The sequence below is a fragment of the Falco peregrinus genome, chromosome 1 (genome assembly GCF_023634155.1).
Source record: "Falco peregrinus isolate bFalPer1 chromosome 1, bFalPer1.pri, whole genome shotgun sequence".
Lineage (NCBI taxonomy): Eukaryota > Metazoa > Chordata > Aves > Falconiformes > Falconidae > Falco > Falco peregrinus.
In genome coordinates this window covers 36597354-36621320 of record NC_073721.1, presented here as the reverse complement: position 1 = coordinate 36621320, position 23967 = coordinate 36597354, and the positions used below count along the sequence as shown (strand labels likewise).

General features: G+C 40.0%; 1 protein-coding gene across 1 annotated transcript; it reads right to left on the bottom strand.

The window, feature by feature from the left end:
• Nucleotides 1-3881: 3881 nt before the first annotated feature.
• LOC101917926 (pancreatic lipase-related protein 2-like) lies at nucleotides 3882-23228 on the bottom strand. Its single transcript, XM_055791090.1, is given in 14 exon segments — nucleotides 3882-3986; nucleotides 7099-7348; nucleotides 7848-7969; nucleotides 8865-9033; nucleotides 10839-10950; nucleotides 12334-12463; nucleotides 13996-14111; nucleotides 15737-15859; nucleotides 15949-16068; nucleotides 17237-17345; nucleotides 18368-18502; nucleotides 19440-19565; nucleotides 21584-21738; nucleotides 23180-23228. Coding segments are annotated over 14 exon segments (1821 nt in total).
• Nucleotides 23229-23967: the final 739 nt, after the last annotated feature.

Below are 23967 nucleotides of genomic sequence, written 5' to 3'. Positions count from 1 at the left end.
TACTGTTGTCTGCCACCTGCTACAAGTCACCAGCCTTCTGCCTGTTGTAATCTGATGTACAAGCCCTGCAAGGCAAACCCTTGTGCATTTTCATATGATCAAGCCTGTTCATGTTTTTTTACAGAGAGCAGGCTAGCCTCTTTTAAAAAGAGAGGAGTAAGAAAAAACTGCATTAGAAGTTAGGGAGAATATAGGTGCCTAAGCATTTATTAGCTTTTTCTAATTAAGTTACTCAAGCTCTGTCTACCCACTACCTTTTTGACTGATCCTCTTAGGCCACACAGGATTCACAGCTTAGGTGTCTCTGTACCAAACCCTTATCTGTTGGCTCTGAGTATAACCTGCATCTACTGACAATACCATGATCTGCTTACGAGCAGAGAAACCACAGCCACATTAATACGAAATTGTTTCAGGGGTAGAAGGATAGGATGATAATCATGTCGTTCATCTTTTTCTCTGTAATGGCTTTGTGACTCGTCTGTCACGTAAGTCCCAGGTTCTCTTCTGTGCTTTGGAGGTTGTGGGTCACCACTGTGTCATAACCCAGGTCTTTCAGCTCCTAGGCAAGACTTCAAGTCACGACACTGCTATCTACAGGGTGACTGCTGCCATAATCACCTGCTCAGGCAACTGTATAAGAGCAACTGTCAGCCTTGCACAAGGAGGGATTCAAGTGCCTAAGGGCAGGAAGTAACTTGGGTTTAATCTACAGTTCATACAAGAAGCCAATTTGTGGTCTTGAGATATGTGCATGGCCTGAGAGCAGATATAATTCCAGAAATAACACCAAAAATACGTTTTTCCTTATGCTGAGCTGTACATAATGCACTCAGCCTGCTAACCGTTGTCAAAACCAGGTCAAGAGTGTCTGTCACTCCTTGCAGCATGTCACCTGCATGAATGTTTGGATCTGGGTCTGGTTCTTGTTGGTAAAGCGGTGCAAGCCAGTGCCTTATAGGAAAATAATCATTAGAAAGACGTCTCAGAGGAATCTGGAGGAAGCAGTGGCTAGTCAGTGACTGGATCTCATATTTAATTACAGCTTACACTGACGACACTTATGTAATTTCAGATAAGACAGAACAGATCTAGCTAATAAGAAATTATCTACGGTCTGGTTTATATTCATTGACTGGAAGATGGAAATTTGGCAGCAGTTATGGGACCTCTATCTCCTCAGAATGATATAGCTCATTGGGTAGGTATGGACAGGAATGAGGTTGGGGAGCCACTGAAAAGAGGTAAGGAATGTCATGTGTCCCATTTGTCAAAATACTGGCAAGTTAAATGCAAAGCACCCAGTGAAACTGGTGACTATTAATGGTAAAAATGTCTTCTGAAATTGCTGAACACCTTTGTGTGAAAGTCAGACCCCTTTGAAATGTTTTTGTTTAGGGGACCAGGATTGCTGGATATGCTCGTATATTTTGCTGTACTTTCCACAGAGTGAGTCCTTGTGTTGAAGCAGTGCCACTAACAGAATCAGTGTGTGTGTTGAAGCAGTGCCACCGAGCCCCCCCAGCGGTACAGTTACAAATGGAAACAGAAATACACGCTTGCAAGAATACCTCTGGGGACAAATGTGCACAAATAGTTGTAAACTGCATTTGGCAAGAATATGAGTTTACTAACTTCGTTAGTTCATTTTTTTTAATCTGCTCTGTATGCTGGTAGGTGGCAACTGTCGATACAGGAGCACCATATACATTTTCAACAGAGTTTCACTGTCAGTGTGTTTCAGAGGGAACTGCTACATGGTGGTGCGGATTAAATTAATCTAGGCCAGTATGACAAGTCGGAATTCATAATAAAAAGACTTTCTACTCCATGTTGTAGGGCTTTGAGGTCTAGCTGCTTTTGGGAGTGGTCAATTTTTCTGGGTCTGATTTTATGTCTTGAAAGGAGCAGTAGGTTTTTATGGACAGAAAGAAAAGGCTTGAGAATTATGAAGGACAGAAATGCATTCTGATACTAGCGGCCTTCACATAGGTAGGAAAAAGAGGATCAAAACACTCACTGAGAATTGTGTTCTCCAAAGGAATCTCAGGAACTGTGTTTCAAGTGCAGCGATACATAAATTACCAAGGCTTTCATAGAAAGATAAGTGAACGAAATTGTAAAAGCAACATCTTCCTCTCTCATTTCAATTTTAGATTGAAGATGGTTAATAAACTTAGCTTGGATGGAGGTCGTCTGGAAGTAGCTTTGTGTATTTCATCCTTTAGACAATTGCTAATAGGTATTGACAAAGACCACTCACCTTCCTGGAGAATCTTACAATGGCAGCACCATGAATTAAAGAGTTTCTTGATGTTTCTATTGTCTAACTCCAATGTGTTTATTTCGGCCAAATGAGCAAATCTTATACTGAATAGAGGAAAAACCAATTTGCCTTTCCAGTGTTGCACAACAGCAATAAAAGAGATATTTTGGAAATTATAAATATTTATGAGCTTCCATAATATGTGCTGCCTGCTAATTAGTTCAGTCAAAGCACACAAAGATAATGTTAACTTCTGGTTTTGTGAGCTGGAGACTCATGGAGCTTTGTATTTAAAGGAAGTAACACTAGGAGAGAATTTTGGAGCAGATGATGAAAGTGACCAGGGATGAAAAAGACAGAGAGGAGTCAGTAGGGACAGCCAGGCTCTCTCTGCAAGTAACGGGCAGAATTAGTGAAGAGGGTGAAGTTCATTATTCTGAATGCTCTAAGTTCCTGTTAATGATTCAATATTAAACTTATTTGAAAGAAGCAGGTGAAATACAAGCGAATAACTGTAGATTTGCCTAGGAGATTGAAAGGCAAATCTCCTAGCATGTTTCGACTGGTGCAAGAATGGCTCTGAGCAGCTTGGATACAGACCCAGAACAAAGTGAGCTTCTAGGACTCTGGACATCTCCTGCATTTGGTCCCATGCTTTCCTACTGTTAAAGAAGCAGAAAATTACAGGATGAAAAGGGGATTGACACCGATGCCAGCCTGTATTTTCACATACTGCTTATGCTTTCTGATGTTGCAAGACACTTGCCCCATCCAGCCCTGCGGCTGCCGGGAGGAGAGGGGTGTTTTTCTGCAGCACAGCAATGTAGGCGTGCTCTGCTTGTGCAAGCACTGGTGATGATGCATGTTCTTGCCGGAAGTTTTTAGATCTTTGATAGTTTAAAGATAAAGAACAGATTCTTGGCTCTTTTTTGTCTTGGAAATATGCCATAAAAATATATTTGGGCATGCTATCAACTTCTTCTTCTGAATTATTGGAAACAGAATGATTTAGAGCAGCTTGGCGACTATTTGAAATTACAACGTCCCTGATATTATATTGTTGCAAAAGAAGAATGGGCACCACAAGTTTTGTAGACAGCCCACTTAGATAGACTTAGACTTAGATAGACAGGTCAGTGAGCGACTGTTCACCCTCCCATGGGCGACTCCAACCCCAGTCAGCTTTGGTTTTGGAAGAATAACTCAAATGTTGGGAATGCACAAAGATTTTCATTTTAGCTTGTGTCCCAGGAGCCAGCCAAAGACAACTGTTACAGTCAGGGGTTACACAGGATACCCTGACGACTGCATTAAAGTCTCAGCAAAATCACTTCCCAAAGATTTTATTTTACCTTCTATGTTACAGACACAAAGTGGAGAATTGGAGCTCCTGTAGGAAAAAATCAGTAATTTGCACTGAAGGAAGACGGTGGCGGAACTGTAGGTAAATAATTTCACTATAAAAATATCCAGGAGGAAATGCAAGAGAAGACAGTGAGGTGATGCCCCTGCAAGAATGCTAACTGGGAAAACAGACTGTCTCTCAGGCAATGTGAGCTTACAGGTGGGTGAGTAACAGGTATGACACAACTGTGGGCTGAAAAAAAAATTCAAACTAGATCTCAGATCTATCAAAAGTACCCTCAGGATGTGTGTTCTCAGGAATTGATCCACTGTAATCTTTCACTCGCTTTTGGTATCCAAAGATAAAAACTCCAACCTAAATTAAATGTAAAGGGAGAAGTCAGAAAAACTTATCAAAATGCAAATATGTAGAAATGAATTAGCTTTTCTTGGGGAAACAGAAGCCTAAAGAGAGAAATAAAAACTGATGAAAAATCATGTAGGAACATGTGAAGTACAGAATATCAGGAATAGAAAAAAAAAAAAAAGGCTGATGTATTTTTACCTGGAGAAAATTACAGACTTTCTCATGGGTTTTCTACAAGGAAAGATGCTGGCAAGTGACTGGGCTATAAAATGATATTATCAGAAAGGAGATAGTCCTAAAGGCAGAATGAAGGCACTGAGGAGGCTTTCTGTGCAAGAGCGTTGTCAAGCATTGTCTCTAACAAAGATGAAAGACTAGAAGGGCTTGGTAAGGCTTATTCATGCAAATTTCATTCATTCATTTACAAGGATTTTATCAATATATTCTAGGATATTAAAGTGGTATGTAAAAATCTGAAAAGTCACAGAAATAAAATAGAGGATCAAAAGCGGGAAGAGAGGTGACTGCATAAACTGAATGTTGAGATCTCCACCTATTAGGTCTGTTTAATTGGTTTTAATTATTGTTATGCTTTTTGTTCTGGGCTCACAAATATTTATGAGGGACACTTTGATAGGCTGTGCTTTTTTGGAAAGAAAAGTGTCTGCTGTGCTATGCAATAGAGTATTTTATTCCTTTAATGGAGATCTCTGACAAAGATGGTCCTTGTTTCCTCATCAGCATACCTACATATATCACTTTGTGCCAAGCGTATGTTTCCTCCTAAAATTATTTTTCTGATGTTACATACAAAGTAAATATAGATGATGTAACTGGAGCAGAGAGTTAATATTTTGGATTACTTATTGTTGCTGTTCCCGTCTATAAAAGATTTAAGAGGTTTGTTTGTGTGTGTGTTTGTTTTACCTTAGCCCATTGCCAGAAGTGTGTCATGAGAGAGAAAAGACGCTGAGGCTTGAATGCTTCATAATGGCTTTGTTAGTAATTTACCTTTGGCATAATTTTGTAGTGAACAAGTGCTTAAGGAGTATTAGAAGAAATTTGTATTGTAATTCTGAAGCATTCAGTGTGCTGCAGAATATTTAAATAATGTAAAAGACTGAATGGAAATCATAATATGTCCTTAAAAACCCAGACAAATGAAGCACGTTTGATTAAAAGAAAGCTACCTTTCAACATGACAGCCAAACATATCCGTGGTCATCTTGCTTGACATTTTAAAGATGCATTTAAATTGTTCTAAAAAGCTGCCTTACCTTGTTGTGAAGATACGAAAGAATTACCTGTTCCAGTCTTTGTCAAAGGCAGATTGTCTTGTGAACTATCAAACCTTTGCATTTTTGGGGCTGGCACCATTAATACAAAGTGATAGTATCCAAAAGTTTCATGCAAGAAAAACGTATAATTTTTAAATACAGAAACAAGAGGAAGACTATTTGCTACCAGGAACACACAGCTGCTGTCAATGGTTGGGGTTTTTTTCTCCTTTATCTCAGAAAAATAAATCTCTTCCTCTGTCTGTAGATGTGTTAGCAAAGAAGTCCAGTTGATGTTTACTATACCAAAGAATGAAAATTAACTCCAGAAACAGTGTATGAGAAAAATGCAAAACAGGAGAACACAAGGGGAAGAGATTGATGCAATATTTTTTTTTCATTTTTAGATGAACTGATTGGAAGAGAAAATATGTATTTTAAGTGCTCTAATCAGATGGACCGCTTTTGTAGCAGAAGTCATCAGCCCATATGAGCTGTCATGTTTTGTCAGAACACTGTTGAAATCAATAGCTTAAAATGAAACAAAATGAAAGCTTATATTTTTGAAAGCAAGAATATGATTTATTATTCATAAAAATATCAAATTACTTTTTAGAATTGCAAAAGTGTCACGGCCAAGTGTGGAGGCAGGAGGGGCTGGGTTTTATAGAAGTCATGGGTTCAACAGGACATTGCTCTCCTCTGGCGAGAAGCGATGGCTTGCATTGCACTGCGCACTCTGCTGTCTTCTGTTGGTAGATCTGGTGACCCAATCCAGTGCCTGACCTTGCTGCATGGTTTTTTGTGACCCCAAGGAAAATATTTACATTTCTTTTGCTTCACTTATTGACTGTAAGAGAGAGAAAATAAGTCTCTCTTTTTCTCTCCCTGAGTCTCTTTTATTTGTGCAAATCTGGGGCAGCCAGCCATGCCTGATTTATAAAGGATGTTAAAGGTGGTGTAATTACTAACTGCAGGTATTTCCCAACTGTATAGAAATACCTGGGGGGTTGTTTTCTACTTCTTCAGTGGGACACATAAGGAGGGAGTTCCTTCTTATGCAAGAAGGGGGTCTTGGCTAAGGAGTTTCGATAAGGGGCAGAGGAGGATGAGTTCCCTGCTCAGGATGGTTTCTGGATCCTGATCTGCATGGTGGAGATGGTAAGGGTACCGAACGAGTGAGTCTGAGAAGGTTGTCAACTTTGCTGCAAACGGCCTAAGGAAGCTCCTCTGGCAAACTTCATAGGAGGTGACTGGATTCTGACATTTCAAAATTATTGCTGCATAACTTGAAACACACCTGTTCATCACTCACGTTCAGCCTTGTGTAATGCATCTCATTAACACCTTCTGGTAAACCTCACTGGACGTATTCTGGAATAGCTAGTTATTAGGATGGGACAGAACAGGGTTGCCAAACTTGATTCACACACAGGACTTCTGCACCCCAATGATAAACCTCATAGTAAGTTTAAAAATTAGCTGTAAGTCTTAGACCACAGCAAGCAATTAAAAACCAAAATGATTTTTGTGGGTAGCTTGTATTAAACAAACAATCTTAGCTTATTTTGGCTGCTGCTTTTAACTCTTGGTAATCTGCTTTTGTTAATCAGCATAATCAAAATGCTGCCAAATTTGGGGGTGCAATGCTATACAGTGATGCAAGTAATGCAGCTCAGCCTAACTTCAGCAGCTTGAGAAAGGCAAGGCAGACGTGGAAAATTCAACTTCACCAGTAAAGAGAAAATAGTTTGAAGGCTGTCAGAAAATTGAAGATCCTCAATAGTGCAACATAGTTTTGATAAAGAACGTGGCTGTTTCACATATAGAGAAAAAGTCCTCACTCGCCCCGTATTCAGCGGAGCTGAATAGAGCACGTCAATGAGTTCTCCCTCAGGAGAAAGGGAACAATCAAACATTTTGCTGTACATTAAGCTGTCCTGCTTGACACATGGTGAGCTTTGATGGTAGAGTTTCTCAAGGTTTATTGTACAACTCTGTATGCAGTCCCAGCTCCTAAGCAGTCTTTTGGACGTGCTGCTAAAGTGTTGTTTGAATGTGTTCTTCAGGAAGCAAGGACATGTCAGGCAATGCCTGGCACAGAAGCAATCAGATGCTACTGAAAGCATGTGAGTGTCCTTTGCCTGAACAAGTAGGCACTATTAAAGAATTTGTCTGTCTATGCTCCTTCTTTTTTTACACACCCTGCCCCCCACCCTGCTTTTTTCATTTTCTGTTTGGTTTTTTTTTTTGTCTTCTTTCTGTTTTCTTTTTTTTTTTTTCCTTCTCCCCCCCCCCCCCTTCTTTTTTGCATGCTCTTCCTAAGATAATTAACTGCATTTCAAAGGGAAATTGGCTAGAATTGTTTTTCCTATTTTATTATTTTCCTTCTTGACTCTAAATATAATCACACTTCCATGCGTGTGTTACTAGCAAAACACATTAGCTGTCATTGTAACTGGAATTCATAGAAGCGTAACTCCCCTGATGGATAAAAGCTGACAATATTAATTTGGAAATAGACCTTTTGTAGTGGGCTGGGCAAATGGTTCATAATCTGTTGAGGGAGCCTTGTTAATAGTTTGCCACTGACTGAAGAAGTGTCCTCTTCCAGACAGTGAGGGTTGCCACGGTGGACAACCACGGCATTCCTAGCAGAGCACCAGGGGTTGCCACGTGCTTGGCCACACGGTCCCATGGCCGCAGAACACAGACCTGGTGAGGGAGGAAGAGATTAAGGAAACATTTTTCAGCACGGTGGGACTTTTTTTTAGCAGCAGCCTAAGATAATCGATATAAATCCTGTTTTTATTTCACCATCGATCAAAGCATGCGTTCTAGTAGACTGAGGACATAAACTGTGTGTTGTCAAATGATTTCTTTAAAGAATGACTAGTAGTGACTAATTATTACATTTTAAGATGTGTTTGCCTTCATGCTCAGACTCCATTAGCATTTTAATTTGGACCAGAAGTGTGTTTTTGAAGGGAAGCTCTCGCTCCATTTTCCCCACTTACCACACCGGTTTACATGACGGAGTGGTGTTGGGACATACCAGCTGGACTCATTTGGTTCAAACTAAACCGAGAGGTGTGCTGCAGAAGCGCCTACTGTACTGCACATGCCAGTGGGTGCCCGGTCCATGGGATCAGGCTGGAGTCAGCACAAAGTACCCAGCCAAGGCAGGTGTGCTGTTGCACTGCACAGAGCTGTTCTGGCGTGCTGTGCTATGTGCTACTGGAGATGTAGGCACAGGACACTGCAATTTAGGAGAAAAACCTGTGCTTTCTTATAACTGCAGTGTTACACACCCCCCACCCCGAATTTCAGATTGGATATGTCTGTTCTTTGGGGAAGTTGGGCTGTGGTGCTGAGCTGGGAGGAGTAACTGTAGTCAGCCAAACACCCAAGTACTGCCACGAGATGTGGATTAGGCTTTTATTTTCAGTACTTAAACCCACTTGCTTTAAGGGGAGTGATACCATGCAAAGGTATTTCTTCACTTTTTCTGTGCTTTTTTTTAAATTTATTTTTTATTTGTTTGTTTGTTTGTTTGTAGTCCCCCCCCCCCCCCTTCAACCCACAGAATGGAGCATCATTAGATGTGTACTTACATATTTCCATTTTCCCCAGATATTATTGTGACTTCTTCAGCTCCCATGCAGCCTCTGTGCACATGACTCAGATGCATTTTCCAGAGAAACTCAACTTTTGAAATGTTTCCAGAGATTTCTGTATCAATATAGTTCAGATATGTGTTGCCTGGTTGGAAAGTTCCCCTGCCAAAAGAAAGGCACAAAAATGATGCTTTGTCTTTACGAGTGAGGGAAAAAAATGCTGCCATTTAGTTAGAAAGGGGGACAAGTATGGGAAGGATGCTATAAAAGTTGAAGCTTTGAATACTATTGTTATAATTTTATTAATTTTTTTTCCCCAAGAATTATCAGGCTGAGATGTTAGGCAAAATTTTAGCTTAGAACATGTTCTTGGAGAATGTGTTCCTTGGGGACATTTGATGCAGAGCCTGATGCGGGTCCGAGGCTCTCAGCTCAGGCAGTAGGGGATCATGTCTCAGGTCCAGAAACCCCAAGTTCTGCCCTCTCTGCTGACTAGCCATGTAGCAGAGTCTTTTACAAAGTCCTTGGACCTTAGATTTCTTGTACACAAAATATATCAAAATATTTTTTTGGACAAAGTTTGTAACAAGGCTAAAGTTATGAGAAGATTAAAGAAATCATTATTTACACACACACACACACACACACACACACGTATATATATACTTTCCATTTAACTTTTTTTGTAAGAATTAGGAAGGAATGTCTCATTGACGTTTTGGTTCATGTCCTCCTCCAAATCAGTATTGCAGCTTTTTGCCTTCCCAGAAGCTATTGTGGTGAAGCTGAGGCTACCCCACTTCTCCCAGCATGACTTGTCCTGAACGCCTGGAGGAAGTTCTGAGGACTAAATGTCACTTTTTTCCCTCTTTGGCATTAGTTTGTTGTGCAGATAGCAGCTAGACAAATTGGTGAAGGCCACGCAGTCTCTGTACTAACCTTACTTGAGAAAGATGAGGAAACCACCACACCGTTCCTACTTATGTAGGGAAGTTATTGTGGATCCCACTACAGGATTTCAGCCTATCAACCCAATCTGTTGGTTTGTTGGTACCTAAGGAAGAGACAGCTACTCAAAGGGCTCTACAGAAGTATGCAAATTACTTAGCTGCTTAAATTCCTGTTCCCTTCAGGATGAAAACACTAGATTAGTTAGCCCAGCCTTTGTCAGTTTTGCCATGGGGTTTACTCTAGACATTGGTTTTGGAAAATGAGATTTATCTTCAGGTTAGTCCAAGTCAAGAAGTTCTCTCAGTGTTTCTGCCTGCTCTCAGCCATGAAGAAAATTGAAAATTATAGTTTACCTTCGTGCCTTCTGTGGTATCAGTGTTCATTATAACGGAATACACATTACAGCATGACATTAACGTACTAATTACCTGTAGGTGTATCACTGCAGTAGTGTATTTGCAACCAAAGGTACTCCTGGTACAGACCAGTAACAGGGCTATGTTCAAACACAGAGGAGGCTGGTTTTACAATATTTAAACTGTGCTCTTGACAAGGATCAGTTTATGAGATTTAAATTCATGTTTACTGGAAAAAGCCAGGCTGAGTGGACAGGAATCCTAGACTTCAGCACAGTTCATAAGCAAGCTGCAACCTTTTTACTCATATTCACTAGAAGAGGGAATGATTAAAAGCCTGTACATCGTGCAGCTCTTTGTCTTCTCAGTGAAGATGATCAAAGGATGTTTGAGTCCAGCAGTAGCCACAGAGCTCTTTGCTCTTGCCCACTTTGCTATGGTAACCACCATCCTCAGAAAAGAAAACACAGAGCAAGAATGACCTGCAAGCAGATTTTGACCATGGTCTGTAGCACGGGGACTTCAACCATTTATCAGCTACTATTATTACCAGTGTAAATCACAGATCACATAGAACAAGATGAGATATGTAAAAATAGCTGTGCATAAATTCAATATGATAATGATAGAGACATTTTTCAACAGACATGTTAAACTTACTGGTCAATTGTATATTTTTTCCTGATCCCATCAGTTCCAGTCAAGGCTACGTCAATATTTCCTTTCATGGTTTCTGTTGCAGATACTTTGACATGTATCTCTTTTCGCCAGCCTTTGAAAGCAAAATGAAACAGATTATGGTTGTAAGATTTCTTCCCTAATGGTAAAACTTATATGATTCAATGTCTTTCAGGGAGAGGAATGGATGGCACAAGTGTGCTTGTAAGGAAACAAAATGTTACTCCTTATTAAGGCAAATGTTCTGTGTGATTCTGGCAGTACTGATTTCCTTGACAGTGGTTTATATCACAGATCCAATCTTTGCTGAGCTGCTGACTATGATGAGTGTTTAATCTGCCATGGCCAATACTGTATCTTGCTCTTCCACTTGGTCTCACTTTTATTTTTTTAATTTGTTACGCTTATGAGCAATTTGGGGGATCTTATGGGTAGCGTATTAGCTTTCAACTCTCAAGTGAGGTCCACTGGACAGTGGTGGTGTTAAAGATACATTAAAAAACTGGCTGCTTTCCCAGGATGATCCCAGTACAGAGTGTTCAGGGTTTTTCTTATACCTGTGCACAGCCCGACAGCTGTCAGGAGATCCTGTCATCCCACACGTCTTTCTAAGGCAGAAGAAGGGTCTCAGGTGCAATAGCACATACTGATTTCAAGCAACCAGCTTTGGGAAGTTTTTGAACTGGCTTTAATTCAGGCTATTAAAAGGAGAATCTCTTCACCCACTTCATAAGGTTATATTTGGTTTCAAGCTATAATTTCTATAAAAAGTTTGCAAATGTTGAAATTAATGTATTCAGATTTGAGAACTGGCTGGGTTCTCTAAACTCAAATATTTTTTTATTATTTTTTGCTCTTATGGAGACATGATATAAAATTGCTTTTGTCCTTAATTTTTCTTCCATATTTTAGTGTCTAGTGAGTAAGGACCTCGAAGACCCTCCCTTATTTATTGTCTCTGCAGTTCATCACCTGTGATGAATTACAATTTATTTGTGAATTTTCTTATTTCCCAGTTTTGTGGCTGCTTCTACATTAATCAAAATTAAAACTATACTTGTTATTAGCCCCTGATATTTTGGCTTGATGAGCTTTGCAAAAATAACCTGAAATGATCCAGGTTTATAAGTTTTTGTCAATAAAAACAATAGAACTTTTTTTATTTGAAATTTTATACAGAATAACATTCCTCCCACCTTCAGCTTTATAGACTTTTTGAAGCCATCATCTCATTGACAAAATTTTAGCGGGGTTTCTAACTCGGACTCGGAGGTCAGCATCAGTTGATCTGTTCATATAATTACCACAGCCTTCCCCAGACAGTGCTGGTACTGCACGTTTCTAACACACTTGAAACTCTAGATTTTGTACGGAGTGCCACTCATTAGCTCCAGCAGCTCTCTGTAGAAGTGTAAGGTATTTGTTCACCCAAAATTCATTACCACTTTAGAGTTCACTACCCAAAGTAAGCACTTACGTGCATATGGAGGGGAGGGCCCTGTGTTTAAATAAACCTTCTGTTGTTCTTTCTCAGTTTTATGTAAAAACCTATCAGCATAATGACCCATCAGTGGGCATCCTTCCTTCGGACATGGGAAGCAATCTCCCTGGGGAAAAATAACAATGTGTGTTACAAGACATTATCTGTTTTAAGCCCACTGCTTAAAGTTTAAGAAATGAAGGTATTTCAGCTTTTTCCCAGCTTTTTTGAAAGGGTACTTGCTTCTGAGTTCAGCTTATATCTTCAGTCTTTATTGGTGTGGTGAAAAAAGGAGCTGAGATGATCAGTCAGCTTATCTCATCTGGTTGAAAATCAGAGAGAAAAAGGTTGAAAATCTGGTCTAATTCCTTACGCTCTTGCAAAGACTATAAGTAAATACCTCAATACATGTTGTGCATTACTACGTGATCTATAAAATATAGGTAATCACCTTTCGTAGGGTCCTTTGAAAGTTTGTCTGCTAATTACAGGGTGGGTAACTGTGTTCGCAAGGAGGTCTGGCTGGACATCTCACTTGCATGGTGAAGATGTTTAAGCTTAGGAACACTGAAGCTCAGGGTCTTGTTTTGGCATGTGTACTGTCTGCTTTTCAGCCTTTATTATCCTTGTAGAACCTTAATGAAATTAATCTACCTACACAGATCAAACATTCAGACCAAGACCTCGATATCCTTTAAAAAATCAAACAGAAAAGCATGTAAATTTTCAGTAAAAGTGATTCAACTGCAGCTGGAAAAAATAGCATTGTTATGTTTAGATAGTTCAATTTTGATATTTTGGAAGTTCTGTAGGAACTGGTATTTGTGGATCCCTTGGCTATTTGGGCATTAGAGGGACAATGAGGAACAAAAAGCTAAATTATCATCATCATTTGTTTATTATGAGACTGAAAAAAAACCATTTCCCTTGCATCACTACATCGTACAGGGTTGAGGTTTTCAAGTACTGAATGACATCAAACTTTAAATCTATGTGGCAATATTGCTACAAACACTAACAACTTTTCTGCAGTATCATAATAATTCCTTTTGGGAGCAGATGGAAATAAATTCAGACTTCTCTTCCTCTTTGACCAGTCCTCAGCTGCATTGCCAGAACTGGTCCACTAAAAGACCAGTTATGTAAGGCATGACACGCCAGGACATTAGGCTGCCTTCTTTCTTGTACCACCTGAGGGTTGTGTGAGCAATGTTGTGCTGTATAAATATCTCCCCTGCTCTATATGGGAACGTTTTTTGCTTATGAAATGTTCAAACATTTCTAAAACCTAGAGGCTGTCTCCTTGATGATGGGTTCCACCAGATTTAGATGGACTTCCTTCAACCAGTGTCCTTTACTGCTGACCTGCACAAAAGGTGAGCCCAGCCACTGCCTCTCTTTGCTCTCTTACTCAACTCATCTCTCCCTTTGTTAACTGTTTTTGGTGTTCATATTTATTATTTTTCTAATATTTATTCTAATTTTTTCCAAGTTCGCTGCTTTTACATTTTACCTTTTTTGGGGGGGTATGGTCTGGATGAAGGTAGTCAGTGAGTCTGCATAGCCCCCACCCTTTATCTTATGTAGAAGTTGTCCCAGAAATTATTAAGAGAAGAAGATAGGGCTATAATCTCAGATAAATACGTACCTGATACTTACCAATACAAAGGCTCGGTATGTTTCACACTGATACCCAACAAATCCATTTGGAATGATAATACTCTCAGCATAATACCGTAGACTTCTTTTATGTCCACATCCGATAGATCTATATTCTGGAAAAAAGCCCAAATAAAAAAGAGGAAAGCTATACATTAATGTAAAGTCCATGCCAAAGTAACACTTGTGGTTTTTTTTTCCTCAGAAGCCTTTGGACATATAGTGACATCTCAGAGTTTAAAAGTAGTAGTAATTAAAAGATGTTTAAAGTGTGAATTTTTTGGATTTATAGTATAAAGTGAACTTATGGCTACATATATTTTTGTAGGGGAAGAGCCTAGGTTCTAATCCCTGTGTTCTTGTGCTCATACTGAGTTAAAAAAGGTGGAGATGCACCAAGGTGGACCTCGTGCAGCCTCCTATCCTGCTATGTGTACTTAACTGCTTTTAATTTAGCATGAGAACCAAGGATGATTTAGGAGAATTTCCCTTTGATATGTCAAAGTCTGGAATAATTCATAATAATTTGTACAGCTTTTGTAAGGCATATAGTAGTTACTATGAAGTAGTTTTCATTTGCTTACCATTATCACAACATGGTATTGTGTGAAACCACAGTTTCCACTCATTTCTAGAATTAAAGGTAATTGTAGTAATTATTTTAAATTCAGTGGCTTTTAATGTTTTTAAGCTCTAGAAAATCTGCAGTCATTTGACAGTAGTGATTATGTGAAACACTTTGAAAAGCAAGATGTTTTGGCAGTGCGTCCTTGATTTTGTCAGAATTATTTGAAACAAGTACATTTTCCCATCAGAGTGAAATTTATAAGCCGTCAGTGCAGGAAAGAAGAAAGTGCTTGTGTTCATTAGAGCTGAGCTTCTCCTTCACCACAGAACATTGCAAACAGCCTTGTGAAATGTCTCTGGAAAGTATTTAAATTTTTTGCTTGAAAGTGCAGATAACCTTATGCAGTCCAATTGGAAAGTGTTTTGGTTCTGAGTGACTGTGCACAGCCAGCTTTCAGTCCTCTTTGTTACTAAGTTCTCCAAACAGTTTTAAGACAGTGTTTTTGAAATCACATTACTAAACTAGTGATAGAGATTTCAAAAAATTTGGCTGTGAATAACAGATATTCTCATTTCTGTGGGTTATGATCAGAAGACAGGATTTGGGGCTTCTGTTGTACTGGATGACAAGGTAATCCTGATTAACTGCTCAGCTTTCTTAGAACGTGAACTATCAATGGAGCCGTCATTTTATCATCTTCTATATTTTTAATCTTGTGCTGTTCCCTTTGAAGACACTAAAGCTGCTAATGGCGTGGATGAGTATGTCTAACCCCAGTAATACTGGGGCTGATGTCTTTCTAGGGAGAAGAGAAGCTCAGATTTTAAAATACTCATTTTTGGATTACCCTTGAATGAAATTTTACTGGTCCTTCATGTATGGAATTCCCAGTGAGATCAGTCTGCCAGCACAGTGGCCGGCTTTTATAATGATTGTGATGAACAAGTCTGCATGCTTTAACCAAAATTTCTATCTGGAATTTGCCTTGGTTAGTACAAAAGAAAATTGAAGGGTATTTCACAGGCAGGTTTAAGTCTTCCATTTTTGAGGATTCTCTCCCTGCTCATAATCTGAGCTATATAAATAATGCATACATTCAGAAGGCTTTACCTTAACCTAGCCTTTATTTCTAACTATGGCTTATAATGAGGTATTACCTTAAGATATATTTACCTTTCATAAGGTCATTGATATTCCTACTTGCAGGAGGTACACGAAGCTGCTTGCATCCTGGCATCTTCTTGCCACCGTTCGGGTAAAAATCCAGGTGGCCACAAGTCTGGAGAATCCCTGGAGCTGAAATGCATGATGAACGGAGGCTGACCACTATCAGGTGTGCTGTGGCCAACCTCTGTGTTGGTGTCAGCCTTTGTGCAAAAACTTACCAAAATCAAAGAAAAGATGACCAGCGTGAGTATGAATTATATCAACAAATTCTGCGTCTGAAGGATCCAGCCTAACCATTGTGGGAGTGTACTGAAAAAGGGGCCCAGCTGGATCCAAACCTAAATGAATGGAGACACGTCTGACTGAGTAAGTAATTATGTATATCATAACATACAGTGTGTGTACAATGTATGTTATTAGATTTCTGTCTTTGCCTGACATATAAAAATACGTTTTGTGATCCACAGCCAGCAAAACAAGAAAGGTTTTAATGGAAAGGTGCCTGGAGACACTGCAGCACAGTAAAATGCTGGTGGGTGCTTTGCTTACTTTTGCTGAACAATGTTATAAGAAGAGGTTTGGAGGTGGTTTTTGCATGTTAGTGAAAAATACGAAATCTTGATATGCTGCTCTAAGCACGTAGATTTGTTTGAGAATTTTTATTTGGTCAAAAAAATCTATTTTTATTTCCAAAAGAACCTGATTGAAAATGTTACCCCTTCACTTCAGTGTCAGTGAGCATTCTTGGGGCTTAAAGCAACACAGTTCTGATCCCAGTTTCCCTGAATTGCTTATGTGACTGCTTACAGCACACACAGCTTAGTCAAAGCAATGTCTCTGCAGAGAAAAGAACTGACTGGAGGAGAAAGAAAAACAGAAAATAGTGAGCCTTTAAAAAAAGTGATGTGTGAGCATGCCATGACAGTGTGTCTCTCTCTGTAGCTCTGTGACAAATAGCTATGGTCCTTTTCAGGGTGTCCTGACACCACACAGTATTTGCTGTCTTATCCTGACACACTAGATTGAGGGGTTTAAATTTTTCATTTCAGATTTTCAATCTTTTGAACTGCTGAAAGTCGTGTTAGAGTGGGCTTTTAAAACCTAACATGCCAATGAGTTGCTAGTGTTTTACAGGTCTGTTATCCCACATGTAATACAGTATTTTGTTCCTGTTCTTTTATAGCATTAAAAAATCATAACCGAGTGCTCCCTGGGACTTGTGACCTGTGAAAGGTGGCCACTATTTAGCCACAGTCAGGACAGTTAAGGCTTTCTGATCTGTTGCAGTTGAGACTTTTCAGAGCTGTGAACACTGACCTGTGACATGCATGGTATGTGCTAGGACGTGGCTTTGTTTGTATGCTGCCATGCTAACTGTATACTCTTAATTATGACAAACCAGCATGTTGCAGCCTGTATGGTGTGTTCATAAGGCAGAAGTGATTCTTCAGCCCTCCTGAACTGCATGATAATATAAAACGTCATCAGGTGAAATAGCTTCAGTACCTGTTATTCTTCCAATGCCAGGTTTCCTTCTCCCTGCCTCCCCTGCAGCATGTGCTCCCAGACTATGGCCGATGAAATGAATGTTGGCAGGAGAGTAGCCATAGTCTTTCTGTGAAGATGTATGGAAAGGAAAAAAACAAGCGTGTTAAGCAGGCAATACAAGCCTGTGGTACTGCATCATGGCCCCGTGCTGTGCCAGGACACGGCCAGACCAGGGGTGATGGAGGGGACTGTCTTGGCTGGGAAGTTACTGTTGTGGGTGGTGGGATCTGTACCTAAAGAGAAGCAATTCCCAACTCATCCCACTGCTCTTATATCACACCTCTGGAAGGGAGTAACCTCCGTCAGGAAGTGGCCCTTATGATAGAAAAGAAAGAAAAGGGAATTTCTGCAGGTAGCTCCCCTACATTTGCACTGATGGCTTATCCCCACTGCCTCACCCCCGAACCCGTCTGTCTGGTCAGGACAGTGGTCTGCGGTGAAGGAGTTTTCACTGCCTTTCCCTGTGGCATACCCTCCGTGTGAACCAAGCTGCTGTCCTGCTATGGAGAAGTTCCACCACACATGTCCTGCAGGACGGGGAGAATCGTGCCAGGGATGCTGCTGGTGTGCCAGGCTCAGCTGAGCTTCTGCATGGGAAGCCTGGTGGTGGTGGTGGCTGCAGGAGTTGCTTTGCGTTGCCGTTCAGCTCCAGTGAGAGGCAGCGTGCGTGGCTCACAGAGGGGTGTTTAACCTGCACTGGTGTTTTACCTGCACTGGTGTTTTACCTGCATTGGTGTTTTACCTGCGTTGGTGGTTTACCTGCACTGGTCCTCTGTTGCCACTCTGCATCCTGCCAATGCTGTTAGATAGTCTCGATTCTGATGTGTTATCCAGCAAAAAGCCCATCATGGGCAAAACTTTCAAGAACTATGGCCTGTAAGCCTTTAGGGACATGCTTATCCATGGGCTGACACTGAAGTAGGTATTTCCATTCATGCAGGATTAGGGACTTCTAATGATGTTTTCAGCTGCATTATTCACTACCTCGGTACTTCCTGACTATTGCCTCAAACCTCAAAGTGCCACCCCAAATCCAGCCTTTACCATACAAACTATCTACCAACTTTCACATTCCACAGATGGATTTACCTCCAGAAGGTTCACCAGGTAGACCAGCTCGGCCCCCACAATGCGGACGTTGTTAACTGCGTCGGTGTACAAACCGCTAGAGCCACCTCTCCAATCAGTCAAAATGCAGTTCACGTCTTCAGTGTGAAACATGAACTGGTGGAAAACACGGAAGCAGAGGAACAGACGCCAACAGGCATGAATTACAACTGTAGCAGGGTATGTGCAAACAGTATTTTGTTTTGCTATGGCTGGCATCTCACTTCGTTTATGTGACTGGTAAAAAAGACATGTCTTTAGAGTATTAATTCCTACTAATACTGAAGAATCAACACAAGGAGGCAGAGTGGAGGCAGTGATTTGAACACTATAAAGACATGCAGAAACTTGCTTCCGTTCTGTTTTCCATTCCAGATGATTTGCTTGGGTTTAAGGTATCAACTTCCCTTAATGACAGTACCCCAGTTAGATAAAGAGGATGGTATAACTTCTTTTTTATCGTCCAAGTGTTATTCTTCAAAATTTATATGCTTGGATCATCTAAAAGGATTCACAAACTTTTTTTTTCATGTGCTTGGATTGTTTAGCCCCAGAATTCATCTATTTTAACCAAAATATTCTATTTATGCACTTCTGGCAATGGAACATTCTGATTTTTCACTCTGAAACAATTTCATTTTTGAAATGTGCCTAAACAAAATGAAACCAATCTGTTGATCAAAATATTGTCTTTTTATTAGCTCAAATGGCTCACTCAAACAGAAATGTTTATTTTGACCTTTTGCTGAGGTAGAGAAAAATTACTTTTTTCCACCTTTGTTATTGGCAGGGAGTTGAGAAATCAATTAATTATAGCTTTTTTTGTGGAGGTGATTGCAGCAAAAGGCCATTTAGAAGAAGGCTGAAGGGAGGAACAAGAGGGTGGTCATGTGGAACTGAGCTTCTTTCTTTTTTCCCCCTCATATATATCCTGAATTAACAAGAGAACCAATGAGTAAAATTTATATGGGGATTTTATGCCAGTTGATGTGATGTGGGTATGTGCACTTTCAAATGTAAGTAAAATGTTTGTCAGACAATAGTCATACTGTACCCTGCACATGTTGGTTATCCAGGGGAGGTCTGCTCCAGCGAGGTGGCCATGTATGATGAAGCGAGTTTTCCTGTGTGTTCGGAAATTTGAAGCTTTGATAGTTGAAGGATTTGTAGCAGATATTTTCTGTGTCAAAAAAAACCCAACAAGAACCAACAAACAACACAATGAGGATGTGACTGCTCCATCCCAGTGTACGTTTTGATACAGGGCAAAGTAGCCCAACGGTTAAGGCATAGTTCTTGGCTCTGACGAGAAGGGTCTTTTTCCTCTCTTGTAAACTGTCTTGCTGGGGGATATCAATTAATTGCTTCAACAAATGATTCACTTCCTCTAGTTAATAGAACTAATGATACTGGTGCCTTTTGCACAATGCTTTGAGATATACTGGTACAACATACCATGTAAATACAAGATTTTATCAAACTTGGCCACAGAAATACAAAGATAGCATCTTCTGCAAGGTATTATGTGGTTGACTTTGAATCTATACCTGCTTTTCTTACTTTTTTCTTTGAAGACAAGACCTTCCTCACTAAGCTTATTTATATTTTATGAGAAAGCCCACCAGGCTTACAATGTCAGAGGCTGTAGGTATTTGGGGGATTATTGAGAAAAAAAGCATTTTTCTCTTTTAAAGAAATTCTGAATACTAGGTTGTTTCAAAACTTGGCTCTTATTTTTTGTTATGGTTTTGTAAGCTTAAATGGAGATGTCATGCACTAATTAGCACATGGCTCACCTTCAGTGAAAGATTGATTAAAGTTAAAACCTCATAGCTCCTCTTAGCTAGAGATGTTGGACTTGTTCTGAGGTGACTCAAACAGGAGAAATCATTAAACACTTCCATTGTTTGTGACTGCTGTTTATAAAAAAAATCCCAACAACTATGAAGCCTTTTTCATGTAATGTAAGCCAACAACCCCCTCCCCCCCCCCCTTCATATTCATTTGCTTAATTTTTCTTGCTCTTTGTCCAAGTGAAATTCACACTCTCTGATGGTCATTTCTCTTCTTTCACCAGACTAGTCTATAGCCCCAGAAAACTGCTTCATGTTATGGGTGAGCCCGGCTCAGACACCTCCAACACCTTGAGCATCCTGCTGGTGTCGTTCAGTACATTCCCCATTTGATCCATCCTAAACAGTCTTGCAGGCTCATTTTAGCTACTTTCATCTGTCACTCTGTCACAGTCCGGAGCTTTCTCTCACTGCCATTAGTCTGCAGATGTTGGTGATAACTTCACATTATTACTTTTTTTCTTCCATCTAGCTCCAAAGCCTGCTGTCTCTGTGCTTCTCTATCTGATGTGTCGTCATGAGGGATGACCTAGTTCAGCTCTCCATAAGAGAAACCTCCAAGCTCTCTCCATGCTTTTGAATTTCCATTTTCCCTCAGTCCCAGTCTTCCAAAAAACATTTAATGTTTGTTTATTTTCTTTATCCATCCTGATTTCATTCTCTTTTTGGTTATTTCCCTCTTCTTCCACATATGATTTCTTTCTCTCCTTCGTTTTTTATTTAGTCTTCTGTTTTCCTTTCTAATCTTCCCTTTCATTTTTCATCCGATTTCCCTTCCTCTCTCTGGTGAACAGAAATACCTTCTCTGGTGATCTTCACTCTTAACTATCCACCTACTCTTAGGGCTCAGTGTTGGCTACCACGTAAGCAGAGCCCCTGAGACCAGCTGTATGTAGTTCATAGGACCCAGTAATCACATGTATGAACCACATCCCTGCGTTGCATTGTGTGTATGGGCCTGCAGCACATTTTTAATCTGGGGACACACAGGAGGCAAAATGAGCTTTCCTTTTATACTGCCTTCTCTGCCTCTGGCTTTATAATGCTAGACCTGGAACTGGATTTGGGCCATTAGCTTACTGTAGAGAAGTACATAAAATATGTCCAAAATGTCTCAGATGACTTGTGTTAGAAGGCTGCAATTAGTATGTTGTGTATATACCTGGCTCATCAGAGAGCTGAAATGAGGAAAAAGAAAAAAGGAAGAAAATAATGATGGGCTGTTTGTGTGTAAAATAGAATTTGGGATTCTCCTGGGAGACTTATGAGCACAAAAGAAACTGTCTGTATAATTTGTTGAATGTGTTGTATGCTATCAGTATATAAACCCAAAGCAGTTTCTTACCTGATACTTCAGGATGTTGTCTCTAGTGTAAAGAAAGAACTTTGTGTTCACATTTTCTGGAGAGCTGGGCAAGCCTGCCAGTTGTCTCCCTGGGATCCCAGACCAAGGGGGACTGTCTGTAAAGCATCCAAGCCTTTTGTAGCAAACTTCCCTTCCTAGGTTTCACAAAGGAGAATGTTAGTGTTCTGGGAATGCAGCAGGTCAGGCTGCCGCCACCTTACAAGAAGCTGGCAGGAGGGTGCCTATACCAGGAAAGCAGAAAAGGGCTGGTTCAGGTTAGGGTGGCACTTGTGTTTGTTCTGTGTTAAGTGTCTCAGTTGCACTCTTGTGCATGTAGCAGGACCTTGAACTTCCAGACTGATTATTGCTGCAGACATAGTGTAGACCTCAGTTTGATGAACTCAGGAGAATGCAGGGTTTGTTTGGTCAAAAATATTGTTAACACAGCCATTGGAAAAAGACGATAAAATCTTGATCCTTTATGGATTCAGAGAACAAACCAGCTTTTGCTGCCGGTGCAGAGCTGTCCTTCAAATTAGTCCTAATGCTCCAGGGATTATCTAAATTGTTACTTCTTGTGCAATAATTCATGAAGCAATTCTGATTGCTCCACAAGGTACCTTAAACATCTTCCTTGGTTTTTTATCACCGTAAGATTTTAGGAAGCAATAAAGTGGAGTTTGAGTGGAAGCCTAGAGCCAAGCACAGCCTCAGGAAGTGCGGTCTGTGCTTGAGGGACTACAGTTTCCCAATTTCTATTATGGCTTTAACACAGTAATGATGCAAATATGATATACGGGTGTTGCCATTAAATGTCATTGTTACCCACTATTATAGCACAACAGCTGTGAAATCCCAAATAATTTTCATTGCTATTAAAAAGGTGTGAAAACAATGAGAAGCTATTGTTACTCGGATAGGTGACCGGGTCATACTACATTAGACTGCGATTTACTTACTCGTTACTCTGTACGAAACACAGGGGTAGGGTGATACATACTGGAAATACGTCTAGAGAAAGAGATTTAATCATGGAGCTGCAGCTGGAAACTCCACACATGAGCCAGTCATTTATTTTTTACAGGGGTCTTTCCGCTGATGCCAGCAAACTTTTGGATTGTGTCTTTCTGTTTCTCTCTGCCGTATGTGCCAGTCCCTGTCGAGCTATTCTTTTCTAGTGGTAAAGAGGTGTTTCAGACCAGGACTATGTTCTTGTTCTCTGAATAACACTGTGAAGAGTAAGCGCCTAGGCTGGCATTACAAGTGTTGGAGCTACCATAAATGCTCGTGTGGATTAAGGGCAGGTAGAGGAAACTGTTCTGGAAGAATTTTAGTGTCAATTAATATATAAAAATATCTTTCTAATTCCCATTCTGTTTGCTAGCTGCAAAAACCTTTACAGAATTAAAAAGTAATAGGTTAAATGTGGGAAAGACATGACATAACTCAGTGTTCCTAATGAGGAAATATTTTAAATCTGTTCTAAACCACTATAAACCACTATAAACTATATATTCTAAAGTATAGATATACTTTGGTGTGAGCTGCACACAATGATTTTTACTGTTTATAGACTTTATCAGCTATGTGTCTTACCTCTGGCTGCATCAAGAAGAAAAAGAGTAGTGATCCATACCACAAACATCTAAAGCAAATAAGAACGCAATTCAAACATAATTAAAAATATAATCTGGAATTCACCTAAAAGTTTTCTTGACTGATTAAAAAAGTCATAGTGGCCATAGGAGTGCTTCAGGCATTTAATGAGTTGGATGCAAAATATCAGCATTTTCTTAAAGGTAACAAGGTTTCAAGAAAATAGCTTTGAGATTCTTTCTGTTTGCCAAGAATTTGCATATGCAGGATATCATATAAGAATCTCTCAAAGACTGTCTCCCTGACTTGACAAACAGAAGTTTTGGGTTCTTTTTTCTCTAGAGCTGCAATTTATGGGCAAGAAAATTAAATTCTTAAAGGATTTTCAACAACATTTTTGAGTGAAGTTTCCTCTGGCGTTTAAGATAAAAGTTATTCATAGAGCTGCTATTCAGAGATTGTATTTGAAAGAACCCAGGAGCAAACTTAATTTGTGTTTCTAAATGATATCGATAGTCTGGAAAAGCCATTTGGATCATTGCTATCAGCCATGTGTGCTTATCAGCCCTGATCTGCTTGATCACTTAATCACCAGCTGATAGGTAAGCATTGGAGTAAATTGAACCATTTATTTCGAGGTGAGGTAGGGAAGGCCTTTCAGCTGTAGTCTCACTACTACTACTACTACTAGTAACTTAACTTCAAAGGAAAGGTCATTCTTAGAACACTCTAATATCAGGCCCTGATCCCCCAATGAGTCCTGCACAGACACAGCCCTGCATCCCTTT